Source organism: Jaculus jaculus, chromosome 1, assembly GCF_020740685.1.
Source record: "Jaculus jaculus isolate mJacJac1 chromosome 1, mJacJac1.mat.Y.cur, whole genome shotgun sequence".
NCBI classification, from domain to species: Eukaryota; Metazoa; Chordata; class Mammalia; order Rodentia; family Dipodidae; genus Jaculus; species Jaculus jaculus.
This window is the reverse complement of record NC_059102.1, coordinates 177,953,479-177,968,039: the sequence shown is the minus strand read 5'-3', so window position 1 is coordinate 177,968,039 and position 14,561 is coordinate 177,953,479. Positions and strand designations below refer to the sequence as shown.

Sequence of the window (14,561 nt, the reverse complement as noted above, 5' to 3'; positions counted from 1 at the left end):
AAATAAACAGAGAGGCATCTGGACTAAATGAGGTCATAGAAGGAATGGACTTAACAGATATATACAGGACATTTCATCCAAAGGCTGCAGAATATACATTCTTTTCAGCAGCACATGGAACATTCTCTAAAATAGACCATATATTAGGACACAAACCAAATCTTAACAAATTCAGGAAAATTGAAATAATTCCTTGCATTCTATCTGACCACAATGGAATTAAACTACAAATCAGTAGCAAGAAAGGCTATAGGGCATACACAAAATCATGGAAACTAAACAATACACTACTAAATGATGAATGGGTCAATGAAGAAATCAAAAAGGAAATCAAAAACTTTATAGAGTCAAATGATAATGAGAACACAACATACCAAAATCTCTGGGACACAATGAAGGCAGTTCTAAGAGGTAAATTTATAGCCTTAAATGCCTATATTAAGAAATTAGAAAGGTTGCAAGTAAACGACCTAATGCTTCGCCTTAAAGCCTTGGAAAAAGAAGAACAAGGCAAACCAAAAATCAGTAGATGGGAAGAAATAATAAAGATTAGGGCAGAAATTAATGAAATAGAAACAAAAAGAACAATCCAAAGAATTAATGAAACAAAGAGTTGGTTCTTTGAAAGGATAAACAAGATTGATAAACCCTTAGCAAATCTGACCAAAAGAAAGAGAGAAGAGACACAAATTAATAAAATCAGAGATGAACAAGGCAACATCACAACAGATTCCAGAGAAATTCAAAAAATCATAGGGACATACTACAAAAGCATATACTCCACAAAGTATGAAAATCTGAAAGAAATGGAAGATTTCCTTGATCTATATGACCTACCTAAATTAAATCAAAATGAGATTAATCACTTAAATAGACCTATAACAAACATGGAGATCCGAACAGTTATCAATAATCTCCCAACTAAAAAAAGCACAGGCCCGGATGGATTCACTGCTGAATTTTACCAGACTTTTAAGGAAGAGCTAACACCATTGCTTCTTAAGCTTTTCCAGGAAATAGAAAAAGAAGGAATTCTACCAAACTCCTTCTATGAGGCCAGCATCACCCTGATACCAAAACCAGGCAAAGATAGAACAAAAAGAGAAAATTACAGACCAATCTCCCTCATGAACATAGATGCAAAAATTCTCAACAAAATATTGGCAAACAGAATACAAGAGTATATCAAAAAGATCATTCACCCTGACCAAGTAGGCTTTATCCCAGAGATGCAGGGATGGTTCAACATACGCAAATCTATAAATGTAATACATTACATAAACGGGTTGAAGGACAAAAATCACATGATCATCTCATTAGATGCAGAGAAAGCATTTGACAAAATCCAACATCCCTTCATGATAAAAGTCCTACAGAGACTGGGAATAGAAGGAACATATCTCAATATAATAAAGGCTATTTATGACAAGCCTACAGCCAACATATTACTAAATGGGGAAAAACTCGAAGCTTTTCCACTAAAATCAGGAACAAGACAAGGGTGTCCACTGTCCCCACTTTTATTTAATATAGTTTTGGAAGTCTTAGCCATAGCAATAAGGCAAGAGACACACATAAAAGGGATACAAATTGGAAAGGAAGAGACCAAGTTATCATTATTTGCAGATGACATGATTCTATACATAAAGGACCCTAAAGACTCTACTAGCAAGCTGTTAGAGCTGATCAAAACCTACAGCAATATAGCAGGATACAAAAGAAATACACAGAAATCAGTAGCCTTCATATATGCTAACAACAAACACACAGAGGATGAAATCAGAGAATCACTCCCATTCACAATTGCATCAAAAAAAATAAAATACCTTGGAATAAACCTAACCAAGGAAGTAAAGAATCTATACAATGAGAACTTTAAAACACTCAAGCGAGAAATTGCCGAAGACACTAGAAAGTGGAAAAACATCCCTTGTTCCTGGATTGGAAGAATCAATATTGTGAAAATGGCAATCTTACCTAAAGCAATCTACACATTTAATGCAATCCCTATCAAAATTCCAAAGGCTTTCTTCATGGAAATAGAAAAAACAATCCAAAAATTCATTTGGAATCACAAAAAACCTCATATATCTAAAATAATACTGAGCAACAAAAATAAGGCTGGTGGTATCACCATACTTGATTTTAACCTATACTACAGAGCCATAGTAACAAAAACAGCATGGTATTGGCACAAAAACAGACATGTAGATCAGTGGAACAGAATAGAGGACCCAGATGTAAGCCCAAGTAGCTATAGCCACATGATATTTGATAAAAATGCCAAAAATACTCATTGGAGAAGAGACAGCCTCTTCAGCAAATGGTGTTTTGAAAACTGGATATATATCTGCAAAAGGATGAAAATAGATTCTTCTCTCTCGCCATGCACAAGAATTAAGTCCAAATGGATTAAAGACCTTAACATCAGACCTGAAACTGCTAGAGGAAAAAGTAGGGGAAACCCTTCAACATATTGGTCTTGGCAAAGACTTTCTGAATACAACCCCACTTGCTCAGGCAATAAAACCACAGATTAATCCCTGGGACCTCATGAAATTACAAAGATTTTGCACCGCAAAGGACACAGTGAAAAAAGCAAAGAGGCAACCTACAGAATGGGAAAAAATCTTCGCCAGCTATATATGTGATAGAGGTTTAATATCTAGGATATACAAAGAACTCAAAAAGTTAAATAATAAGGAATCAAATAAGCCAATCAAAAATGGGCTATGGAGCTAAATAGAGAGTTCTCAAAGGAAGAAATACGAATGGCATATAAGCATCTAAAAAAATGTTCTATGTCACTAGTCATCAGGGAAATGCACTAAGCCATGTCTCCAGTTTCCTTTTCTTTTCTTTTTTTTTTTGAGGTAGGGTCTCACTGTAGCCCAGACTGACCTGGAATTCACTATGGAGTCTCAGGGTAGCCTCGAACTCATGGAGATCCTCCTACCTCTGCCTCCTGAGTGCTGGGATTAAAGGTATGTGCCACCACATTGAGCTTTCTAGCTTCCATTTTTTATCAGACTGGCTGCCCAGCTAATCCTACTGACATGCCTGTCTCTCATCCCCACAGGGCAGGGTGTATAGGCCTAGGCAGCCACTCCTAGCCTTCTTTTTTTTTTGGTTTTCTGAGGTAGGTTTTCACTGTAGTCTAAGCTGACCTGGAATTGTGGCCTTGCACTCACAGCAATCCTCCTACCTCTGCCTCCCAAGTGCTGGGATTAAAGGTGTGCGCCACCATGCCCAAATTTTTTTAAATAAAATTTTTGTTATTTTTTTATTTGAGAGTGAAGAGAGAGAGAGAATGGCTGCACCAGGGCCTGCAGCCACTGCAAATGAACTCCAGACACATGTGCCACCTTGTGCATCTGGCTTAAATGGGTCCTGAGGTATTGAGCCTCCAACTAGGGTCCTTAGGCATCACAGGCAAGTGCTTAACCACTAAGCCATTTCTCCAGCCCCCACTACTAGCTTTTTACATGGGTCCTAGGATCAAAATTTGGCCTTCTCTTTCTTGAACAGCAAGTATTATTACCCACTGAGCCATCTCTCCAGAATGTTTGTTTTTGAGACAGTCTTATGTAGCTGAGGCTGGCCCTAAACTCATTATGAAGCCAAGGATGACCTAGAATTCCTGATCTTCCTGGTTTCTACTCCCATATGCCAGGATTACAAGCATATGTCACTATGCCCTGCGAGAATCAAGGATTTCATAGTGATAAAACTCTAAAGTACTGGAAATCGCCCCAGTCTTGCCTCTGTATTGCCACTGCATTCTGCTCTGTAATACAACTCCCTGCTTTCTCGTTAAATGCCCCCAATACAGGTGTCTGATGAAAGGGCAGTATTTTGTTCAAAACTGCATACCCAGCATCCAGTAAAGGATCTCTCGTACAGTAGGTACACAGCAAAGCTGGTTAATAGGTAGATGCCTGTATTAGTGCATGGATGGACAATAAAAGCAGCACAGTGTGTCTTCTAATCACATAGACAAACACGCCAGATTTTTTGTTGTTGTCTTTTGGGGGTAGGGTCTCACTCTAGCCCAGGCTGACCTGGAATTCACTATGTAGTCTCAGGGTGGCCTTGAACTCATAGCGATCCTCCTACCTCTGCCTCCCCAGTGCTGGGATTAAAGGCATGTGCCACCATGTCTGGCTAAACACACCAGTTTTTATGTCTGTCTTTGTTTATGGTACTGACAGTTAAAGACAATAATATAGTAGCTATTACATTCTTCAACCCATAGGATAGGCATGAGAAATCAGAGGATCTGTGTGACAAAGACTCAAGCAAAAATATTACCTGTTTGAGCCTCATTCTTTCATTTCTCATTATTGAAGAGCTGAAACTCTCTGAAGTTTTCATAAAAGTAGGCTGCTTACTCAGAGTAGAATCAAATTGTGCCCTTTCCTACAAAGATCAAGTGAAAAGAGACTTCAATTGATTTGTTTCTTTTTAAATTTATTTTATTTAATTTATTTGTTTTTGGTTTTTCGAGGTAGGGTCTCACTCTAGCCCAGGATGACCTGGAATTCACTCTGTAGTCTCAGGGTGGCCTCAAACTCACGGCAATCCTACCTCTGCCTCCCAAGTGCTGGGATTAAAGGCGTGCGCCACCATGCCCACCTTTAAATTTTTATTTTTATTTTTTTAGAGAGAAAGAGAGAATTGGCACACCAGGGTCTCAGCTACTACAATCAAACTCCAGATGCTTGTGTGCATGTGCAACCTTGAACTTGCCTCACCTTTGTACGTCTGGCTTACATGGGATCTGGAGAGTCGAACATGGGTCCTTAGGCTTCGCAGGCAAGCACCTTAACCATTAAGCCATCTCTCCAGCCCAAATTTTTATTTTTTAATATTTTAAAGTATTTTTATTAAGCCAGGTGTGGTGGCGCACGCCTTTAATCCCAGCACTTGGGAGGCAGAGGTAGGTGGATTGCCGTGAGTTTGAGGCCACCCTGAGACTACAGAGTGAATTCCAGGTCAGCCTGGGATACAGTGAGACCCTACCTCGGAAAACCAAAAAAAAAATTTTTTTTTAAATTTATTTACTTATTTGAGGGAGGGTGGGGTGGGAGAAAGGAAGAGAGAGAGAAAAAAAGTGAGAGTTGGGCATGCCAGGGCCTCTATCCATTGCAAACAAACTCCAGATTCATGTACCACCTTGTGCATCTGGCTTTACATGGGTCCTGGAGAATTTAATCAGAGCCTTCCTGTTTTACAAGAAAGCACCTTTAACTGCTAAGCCATCTCTCTAACCCTTATTTATCTCTCTCTCTCTCTTTTTTTTTTAAGTTTTTTCGAGGTACGGTCTAGTCCAGACTCACCTGGATCTCACTCTGTAGTACCAGGCTGTCCTCAAATTCAAGGCAATCCTCCTACCTCCACCTCCCCAGTGTTGGGATTAAAGGAAGCACAACTATACCCAACTGAAACATTTTACTTGTTTGTGTATGTGAGAAAGAAAAAGAGAGTAGGCACACCAGGGCCTCTTGCCAATAGAAGCAAATTGTAGACAGTTGTGCCACTTTGTGTGCCCAGTTTTATGTGGGTACTGAGGAGTTGAGCTGAGGGCCTTCATGGTTTTATGGTTGGAAGCAAGTGTCTTTAGTTGAATCATATGTTTGACCCAATTTCATTTCTTTTCTTTCCTCTCTTTTTCTTTCTTTCTTTTTTACTTTTATTTATTTATTTATTTATTTTTGAGGCAGGATGTCACTTAGTCCAGAACCATCAGAAACTCACTATGGCTGGACTTGGTAGTGCATGCCTTTAACCCCAGCACTTGGGAGCCAGGGATGGGTAGATCCCAGTGAGTTCAAGGCCACCCTGAAACTAGCCTGGGCTAGAGTGAGACTCTACCTCAAAAAACAAAAAAACAACAGCAACAAAAAGTCTTGGGTAAGAGGGATGGCTCAGGAGTTAAGGCACCTGCCTGCAAAGCCTAAGCACCCAGGTTTGATTCTCCAGTACCCACGTAAAGCCAGATGCACAAATTGACACATACCTCTGGAGTTCATTTGCAAGGGCTACAGGTCCTGGTGTACCTATTCTCTTTCTTTCTCTGCTTCCATCTCTCTTTCTCTTATAAATAAATAAAATATTTTTAAAAGTCTTGCCAGAGCCGGGCACGGTGGTGTATGTCTTAAATCCCAGCACTCTGGAGGCAGAGATAGGAGGATCTCTGTGAGTTTGAGGCCAACCTCAGATTACATAGTGAATTCCAGGTCAGTCTGGGCTAGACTGAGACCCTACCTCAAAAAACCACGAAGAGGGCTGGAGAGATGGCTTATTGGTTAAGCGCTTGCCTGTGAAGCCTAAGGACCCTGGCTCGAGGCTCGATTCCCCAGGACCCACATTAGCCAGATGCACAAGGGGGCACACACATCTGGAGTTTGTTTGCAGTGGCTGGAAGCCCTGGTGCACCCATTCTCTCTCTCCATCTGCTCTTTCTCTCTGTCACTCTCAAATAAATAAATAAAAATGAATAAAAATTTAAAAATTTAAAAAGACTATAATTAAAAAAATCACGAAGAACCTGGGCATGGTGTCTCATGCCTTTAATCCCAGCTCTTGGGAGGCAGAGGTAGGAGGAGGATTGCCAAGAGTTCGAGGCCACCCTAAGACTACATAGTGGATTCCAGGTCAGCCTGAGCTACAGTAAGCCCTACCTCGAAAAACAACAGCAACAACAACAACAACAACACACACACAACAAAAATCCCAACCAACCAACCAACCAAACAAAAAAAAACAAGAAGAAAAATAAAAAACTCACTATGGGGCTGGAGAGATGGCTTAGCGGTTAAGCGCTTGCCTGTGAAGCCTAAGGGCCCCAGTTCAAGGCTGGATTCCCCAGGAACCATGTTAGCCAGATGCACAAGGGGAGCATGCATCTGGAGTTTGTTTGCAGTGGCTAGAAGCCCTGGCGCGCCCACTCTTCTCTCTCTCTGCCTCTTTCTCTCTCTGTCGCTCTCAAATAAATAAGTAAAAATAAACAACAACAAAAAATCTCACTATATAGCACAGACTGGCCTCAAAGTGATCTTTCCACCTCAGACTCCTAAGTGTGGTGATAAAACACATGCACCACATCCAGTGAGCTCATTGAATTCTTTTTAAAAATTTTATTTGACCTATTTGAGAGAGGAGAGAAAGAGAGAGAAGAGAGAGAGAGAGAGAGAGAGAGAGAAAGGTGAGCCAGGGCTTTCAGCCTCTGCAAACCAACTCCAGATGTATGTGCTTACGTGGGTCCTGGGGAAGAAAACCTGGGTCCTTTGGCTTTGCATGCAAGTGCCTTCATGGCTAAGCCCAAGTCCATTGATTTCTAACTGACCCAATTTTATTGTTTTGGGTTTTCGAGGTAGGGTTTCACTGTAGGTCAGGCTGACCTGGAATTCACTATGTAGTTCCAGGCTGGCCTTGAACTCACAGTGATTCTCTTACCTCTGCCTCCCAAATGCTGGGATTAAAGGTGTGCACCACCATGCCTAGCTAATAATTGACCCAATTTACCAAAAGTAAAACTCCCACCTATGAAAGAATTCCTGTCTTTAGAAAGCACAGAGTCTAGGGACAGGGAGCTAAGGCTGGGATGTTGTGGGGAGGACAGTGGACAGAGACTGGGGTGTAGTGTAGGAAAGGATAGTGAATGAGATGAAGTTTGCTTATAAATGCCCAGAGAAGGGTTAGCGAGGTGTTTGCCTGCAAAGCCTAAGAACCTAAGTTCAATTCCCAGTTCCCACATAATTCAGATGCACAAGGTGGCACATGTGTCTGGAGTTCATTTGCAGTGGCTGCAGGCTCTGGCATACCCATTCTCTCTATCTGCCTCTTTCTCTCTAGTAAATAAATACATAAAAATAAAATATTTTTTTTTAAATGCCCATAGAGGAATAGGGAGATGTCTTGCTTAGCAGTTAAGGTGCTTGCCTGCAAAGCCAAAGGACCTAGGTTCGATTCCCCAAAACCCATGTAAGACAGATGCACAAGGTGGCACATGCATCTGGAGTTCATTTGCAGTGGCTAGAGGTCCTGGCATGCCTATTCTCTCTCCCTCCCTCTCTCTCTCTCAAATAAATAAATAAAAATTATTTTAAAATGCCCAGAGAAGTGGCTCTAACCTCAGAATAGGAAAACCCTTTGCCCCCCACCAGCCTCTCTACTCCAAAGCGGTTTGGAGTTAAGCCTTTCTCTTGCCCTCTCTGTGGATCACCGAGGGTAGGAAGCAGGGCTTGCTTACTGGTGTGTCCTCGGTTGACTTTAATCCTCGCCTCAAATAATTTTTCTGATATCGCTCATTTCGCTGTTTTCTAGTCTGAAGTTGCTTCTTTCTTTGCTTCTTTCGTACTGTCTTCTTTGGATTCAGCTGTTCCAGAAAGCACAGAAAAAATGGTCACAGAGGGTTATACAGACATACTCAGCAGGCAAGTGCTCGACCACTGAGCTATATACACAGGCTGTATTTCTGGTAGCTATGAGGACATTTGGCGAAGTTGCTCAGTTGTCTAGATTTACTCATGCATCATGTGAAGGCTGTGTCCTGGGTGCAGTGTTCAGGCACTCTCACCTCATCTGCTATGTTCTGGAGGTGAACAGGAAGACCATCTGAGAAGGAGCTGTCAGAACCACTCGTGCTGTGCCCAAAGGAAAGAAGTAATTGTTATTAGTATGTGTAGGGAGCATAAGTTTACAGATTAGCTGTGCGGGTCAGAACATCCAGTCCGCTATGCGTGCCGTTTCCGCTTCAGTCACTAAGAACTGGGGAGTCGTCCATTCTAAACCTCTGCATGCCAGCCAGGATGTTAGGCAGGGAACACAGCCAATGAAGGAGCCACAGCCTCCATGCCACGGGGTTCACGACTGGTGTGAAAAAGCAAGTACTGGCCAGATGGGCAAAGCTACCCTTGACAGACGTGTGAGAAGCCACAACGTTCTGAAGGACAGTAGGGGACTAATTTGTCTGAGAAGAGGCTTTACCTCATTCATTTGTGTCTAGCTGATACTAGTTCCAAACTCAGGGTTCTGTGAACACAGGCTAAATGTAAAAATAAGCAAGTACAATAAATAATCAGCAGACCAGAGCCAGGAGAATTACTTTAAGACAATTTTTAGCCAGGCATGGTGGTGTGTTCTTGTAATCTCAGCACTTGAAAGGTTTAGGCAGGAGGACTGTTGAGTGAGAGTTTGAGTCCAGCTAAGGCTACATTGTGAGATCTTGTTTCAAAAAAAAAAAAAAAAAGGAAAAAGGAAGCTGGTTGTGGTGGCACACGCCTTTAATCCCAGCACTTGGAAGGCAGAGGTACGAGGATCACCATGAGTTTAAGGACACCCTGAGACTACATAGTGAATTCCAGGTCAGCCTGAGCTAGAGTGAGACCCTACCTTGAACCCGCCCCAAAAAAAGGGGGGGAGGAGAGGGGCTGGAGATATGGCTTAGTGGTTAAGGCACCTGCCTATGAAGCCTAAGGACCCGAGTTCGATTTCCTAGTACCCACATCAGCCAGATGCACAAGATGGTGTAAGCATCTGGAGTTTGTTTGTAGTGGCTGGAGGCCGTGGTGCACCCATTTTCTCTCTCTCTGTCTCCCTCTCTCTTAAATAAATAATTAAAATTTAAGAAAAGAAAAGAAAAACCCAGGGCCAGGGAGACGGCTCAGTGGACACAGTGCTCAGCACTCAAGCTGGAACAGCAGTGTTCCATCCCCAGGCTCCACATAAAAAGCTGGAGGCTGGGCTGCAGCGATGGCTTAGCAGTTAAGGCGCTTGCCTGCGAAGCCTAAGGAGCCATGTTCTCCTCTCCAGATCCTACATAAGCCAGACGCACAAGGGTGAAGCAAGCGCAGGATTGCACGTGCCCATGAGGTGGCGCAAGCATGTGGTGTTCAACTGTTGTGGCTGAGGCCCTGGTGTGCCAGTTCTCTGTCTCTCCTTTCTCACTCTCCCTACACAATTAAAAAAAAAAGAAACTCTTAAAAAAAAAAAACAAAGCTGGAGGCTGTGGTGGCTTTTGTAAAACCAGCACCCTGACAGCAAGGCAGGACACAGAGCAACATGAAACTCACGTTGAACACAGCTAGAAAAAACAAAGCAAAACAAAACAGAAGCGCAAGCAGCCAGGAGTGGTGGCACACGCTTTTAATTCCAGTACACGGGAGGCAGAGGTAGGAGGATTGCTGTGTATTTGAGGCCACCTAATTCCAGGTCAGCCTGGGCTAGAGACCCTACCTTAAAAGAGGAAAAGAAGAGGAAGGGGAGGGGAAGGAGGAGGGAGAGGAGGAGGGGTAGAATCTAGTGAGAAACTCTACTTCAAATGAGGTGGAAAGAACCCCTACTTGGGAAGCAAAGGTAGAGGATCACTTGAGCCCAAGGGTTTAAGGACAGCCTGGCCAACATAGCAAGATCCTGTTTCAAAGATATTTAAGAAACAAAGAAATGTGTCTAGAATCCAAGAACAACCTACCACACTGGCGACTATGAGGCTTATGCGCTTACTGCCATTAGGTGGCTATAGCTCTCTTGAACATAAACTTCTACCAGAAAACCTCAGAACCCTGGAGTTACAAGGCCCTTGGGAAACGCAGACTTGTTCCTTGTCTGCTCCATGGTTCTGGTTCTTTTATTTTTATTTTATTTTTTTGGTGTTTCAAGGTAGGGTTTCACACTAATCTAGGCTGACCTGAAACTCATTATGTAGTCTCAGAATGGCCTCGAACTCACAGCGATCCTCCTACCTCTGCCTCCTGAGTGCTGGGATTAAAGGTGGGCATCACATGCCTGGCCCGATTCTTTTACTTTTTTTTCTTTTTTAATGGCGGGCGCCACAACACTCAGCTTGATTAGCCTTTTTATTTAACAGGGAAAGGGGGGGGGGGGAGAGAGAGAGATAATGAATATGAGCACGCCAGGGCCTCCAGCCATTGCAGACGACCTCCAGATGCATGTGCCCCCTTGTGCATCTGGCTAAAGTGGGTCCTGGGGAACTGAACCCAGGTCCTTTGGCTTTGCAGGCAAACACCTTAACTGCTAAGCCATCCCTCCAGCCCTGGTTCTTTTACTTTTTATTATTATTGTTATTGTTATTATTATTATTATTATTTGAGAGCAACAGGCAGAGAGAGAGAGGGAGAGAGAGAGAGAGAGAGAGAGAATGGGTGCACCAGGGCTTCCAGCCACTGCAAATGAACTCCATACACATGTGCCCCCTTGTGCATCTGGCTAACATGGGTCCTGGGAAATGGAGCCTCGAACCAGGGTCCTTAAGCTTCACAGGCAAGCGTTTAACTGCTAAGCCATCTCTCCAGCCCGGTTCTTTTATTTTGGAGAAGAGAGAGAAAGAGAGAGAGACAGACAGAGAAAAAAAAATGGGTTGCCAGGGCCTTTCAGTCTCTGTGAATGAACTCCATACATGTGCACCCTCTTGTGCCCATCTGCGACATTGCACGCTTGTGTCATGGTGTGTGGGATCTGGAGATTTGAATAGGAGTCCTTAGGCTTTGGAGGCAAGTGCTTTAACCGCTAAGCCATCTCTCCAGCCCTGTTCTGGCTCTTGACAGCACCTTTGTGGCTTATCTGTCTGACTACAGAACACAAGACTAGGTCTGGGAGGAGTGTGGTGGCAGAGGCCTTTAATCCCAGCACTTGGGAAGCACAGGTAGGAGTATCATTGTGAGTTTGAGGCCATCCTGGAGCTATAGACTAAGTTTCAGGTCAGCCTGGGCTAAAATGAGACCCTACCTCAAACACACATACATGTAGGTGTTCTGGGAGCTGAGAAGCTCGCCATCATAGAATCCAACTGCTTTGACTCCAACAATATCCATGTGCCCAAAGAGAAGGACTCCCTTATTGTTGAGTCAGGCTTAAAAAGTCCCACCTTCGGGCTGGAGAGATGGCTTAGTGGTTAAGGCAGTTGCCTGCAAAGCCAAAGGATCTGGGTTTGATTCTCCAGGACCCATACAATCCAGATGGACAATGGGGTACATGCATCTGGAGTTCATTTACAGTGGCTGGAGGCCCTGGCATGCCCATTCTCTCTCTCGCTGTCTCTCTTTCTCTCAAATAAATAAGTAAAATATTTTTTAAAAATCTCTTATGAAAAAGTCCCACCTTCCTCGCTGCTGCCTGCAATCCTTTCTCTCCACAAAGCATCTAATTAAAAAGACTGCAAGTTTGGAAAAAAATTAGAATCCAACCAGTTCATAGACCTCCATCTGTCACTACTGCTGTTCTAATCTAACCTACCATCACCTTTCACCTGTATTACTGAAAGAGCCTCTTTTTATTTTTTTTCTGAGATGTGTTCTCATGTAGTCTGGGCTTACTCCAAACTTGCTATTTAGCCAAGGCTGGCCTTTAACTCCCATTCTCCTGCCTCTTACTCCCAAAGTCTGGGATTACAGGTGTACACATGCCTGCCTGGCTAAGCCTCTTTACAGTCCTTTTTCACACAGTACCAGTGTCTCTGCTGAAGTGCAAATGTAAGCAAGGTCAGCTCATGAAACTTCTCTACTGAAAGCCTACCAGAGGCTCCCGTTACCCTTGCAATAAAAGGCAAAGCCTTTACAATTGCTGAAGGCCGTACACAACCTGTTCTCCAAACTCCTTCCTCCTTGGTTTTCTGAGTCAGGGTTTCACTATGTCACCCATGCTGGCTTCTAACTCAAGTTTTCTCCTGCTTCAACCATCTGAGTGCTAGGATTACAGGATAGGCCACCATATCCACTCCACCCTGTCCTTTTCTAGTGCCCAGAAGAGAAGCTGACAAGAACATGTGCTTGGTATGGAACTGCTAAAGCAATGATGTGCATATATGTGAACAATGAGCTGAGGAATATGATTTATTTAAGCTTTTAAAGTTCAAAATCAAAACCAACAAAACAATGGAAAAGTAAAACATACACACACACACATAGATATATGCATACATATATGTATATATTTTTTTTGAAGTAAGGTATCGCTTTCTAGCCCAGGCACACCTGGAATTCATTATGTAGTCTCAGGGTGGCCTTGAACTCACAGCAATCCACCTACCTCTGCCTAAGAGTGCTGGGATTAAGGGCATGTACCACCACACCCAGTTTAACAATATATTTTTTCTAAAAAGTAAACTGGCTCTAGTTTTTCTATAAAGGAAACTCTTTTATTACAAGGTTTCATGTGGCCTGGACCTCAAATTTGCTGTGGAACCAAGCTTATCTTGAGCTTCTAAGATCCTCTTGTTTCTACCTGCCAAGTATTGGGATCACAGGCATATGCTACCATGCAGGATCTTCTGATTTTTCTTTTTCTTTTCTTTTCCCCCCCCACCCCCAAGGTAGGGTTCCATGTTCCTTTGATTTTTCCTTGAAATAAAGTTTGTTACCTGGATTCAATGTCAGACAAAGGGATGTCACTCCAGCTTCCATCTAAATCGACATGTCCCAGCTTACTGAACTTTTTGTGGATGTCCAGCTGTAAGAGCTCCTTGAGCTCTTTTAGACACTGAGTGAACTATGACAGAGGGAAAAACAGTTTTGAGAGTCCATTTGTTCAACAAACATTTCCTGACACTATGTTGAAAGGCACTTAATTTCTTGATAGGGTAAGATACCACTAAGGACATGCTAAGAAAGAGATTATATAAACTGTATAAATGTAAGTCAATGATCACTATCTTAACTACTCTTCTATGGCTACACCACTGCTTCACGCAATGGCTTCATTCACTTTCTGTTTTAAAATTTTTATTTATTTGGTTTTTCCAGGTAGGGCCAGGGCTTTTTTTTTTTCCCCCCAGGGCTGACCTGAAATTCACTATGTTTTTTTTTTTTCTTCAATTTTTATTTATTTATTTGAGAGCAACAGACACAGAGAGAAAGAACAGATAGAGGGAGAGAGAGAGAATGGGCGCACCAGGGCTTCCAGCCTCTGCAAACGAACTCCAGACGCGTGCGCCCCCTTGTGCATTGGCTAACGTGGGACCTGGGGAACCGAGCCTCGAACCGGGGTCCATAGGTTTCACAGGCGAGCGCTTAACCACTAAGCCATCTCTCCAGCCCATGAAATTCACTATGTAATCTCAGGGTGGCCTTGATTTCACAGTGATCCCCTGCCTCTCGAGTGCTGGGATTAAAGGTATGTGCCACCACACCAGGAAGAGAAACAGAGAGAGAACGAAAAAAATAAAAAATGGGAACACCAAGACCTCCTGCCACTGCAATTGAGCTCTAGACACATGTGCCACTTTGTTCATCTTCAAGCCAACATTTAAGAAGGGTATAGGATATGAGTGAGAGACAAAAAGAACACACTCCCTTTCAAGTAATGAGGGGAAAAGAAGTAACCCACTGGAGAACAAGGCCAGAAGAAGAGTTTATGCTTTGTGAGAAAGGCAGTTTAGGAATAACCTGCAGTATAGGGGAAGAATAAGAGGAGGAAAAAATTGAAGATGCAGAAAAGAGAACTAAAAAGGCATGACCTCAGAGAGACTGAGGAGGAGTCTACCAGTGCATAGGAGTCAGGGTTAGTTTTGAAGAAGAGAAAAAATGGATCAAGGAGAGGACAGA

The 14,561-nt window shown here is 42.9% G+C and overlaps 1 protein-coding gene across 4 annotated transcripts in view; it reads right to left on the bottom strand.

Moving 5' to 3' along the window:
* Agbl2 (AGBL carboxypeptidase 2) overlaps positions 1–14,561 on the bottom strand; it is a 72,527-nt gene that overhangs the window by 13,476 nt on the left and 44,490 nt on the right. For 3 of the 4 annotated variants that reach the window (XM_045161545.1, XM_045161519.1, XM_045161535.1), the window contains 4 exons: positions 13,379–13,506; positions 8,582–8,648; positions 8,255–8,380; positions 4,312–4,419 (listed from right to left, as the gene is read on the bottom strand). In XM_045161545.1, coding sequence (XP_045017480.1) covers positions 4,312–4,419; positions 8,255–8,380; positions 8,582–8,648; positions 13,379–13,506 — 429 coding nt within the window. The remainder of the gene's footprint in view (positions 1–4,311; positions 4,420–8,254; positions 8,381–8,581; positions 8,649–13,378; positions 13,507–14,561) is intronic. The other variant, XM_045161527.1, reaches the window with a different exon arrangement.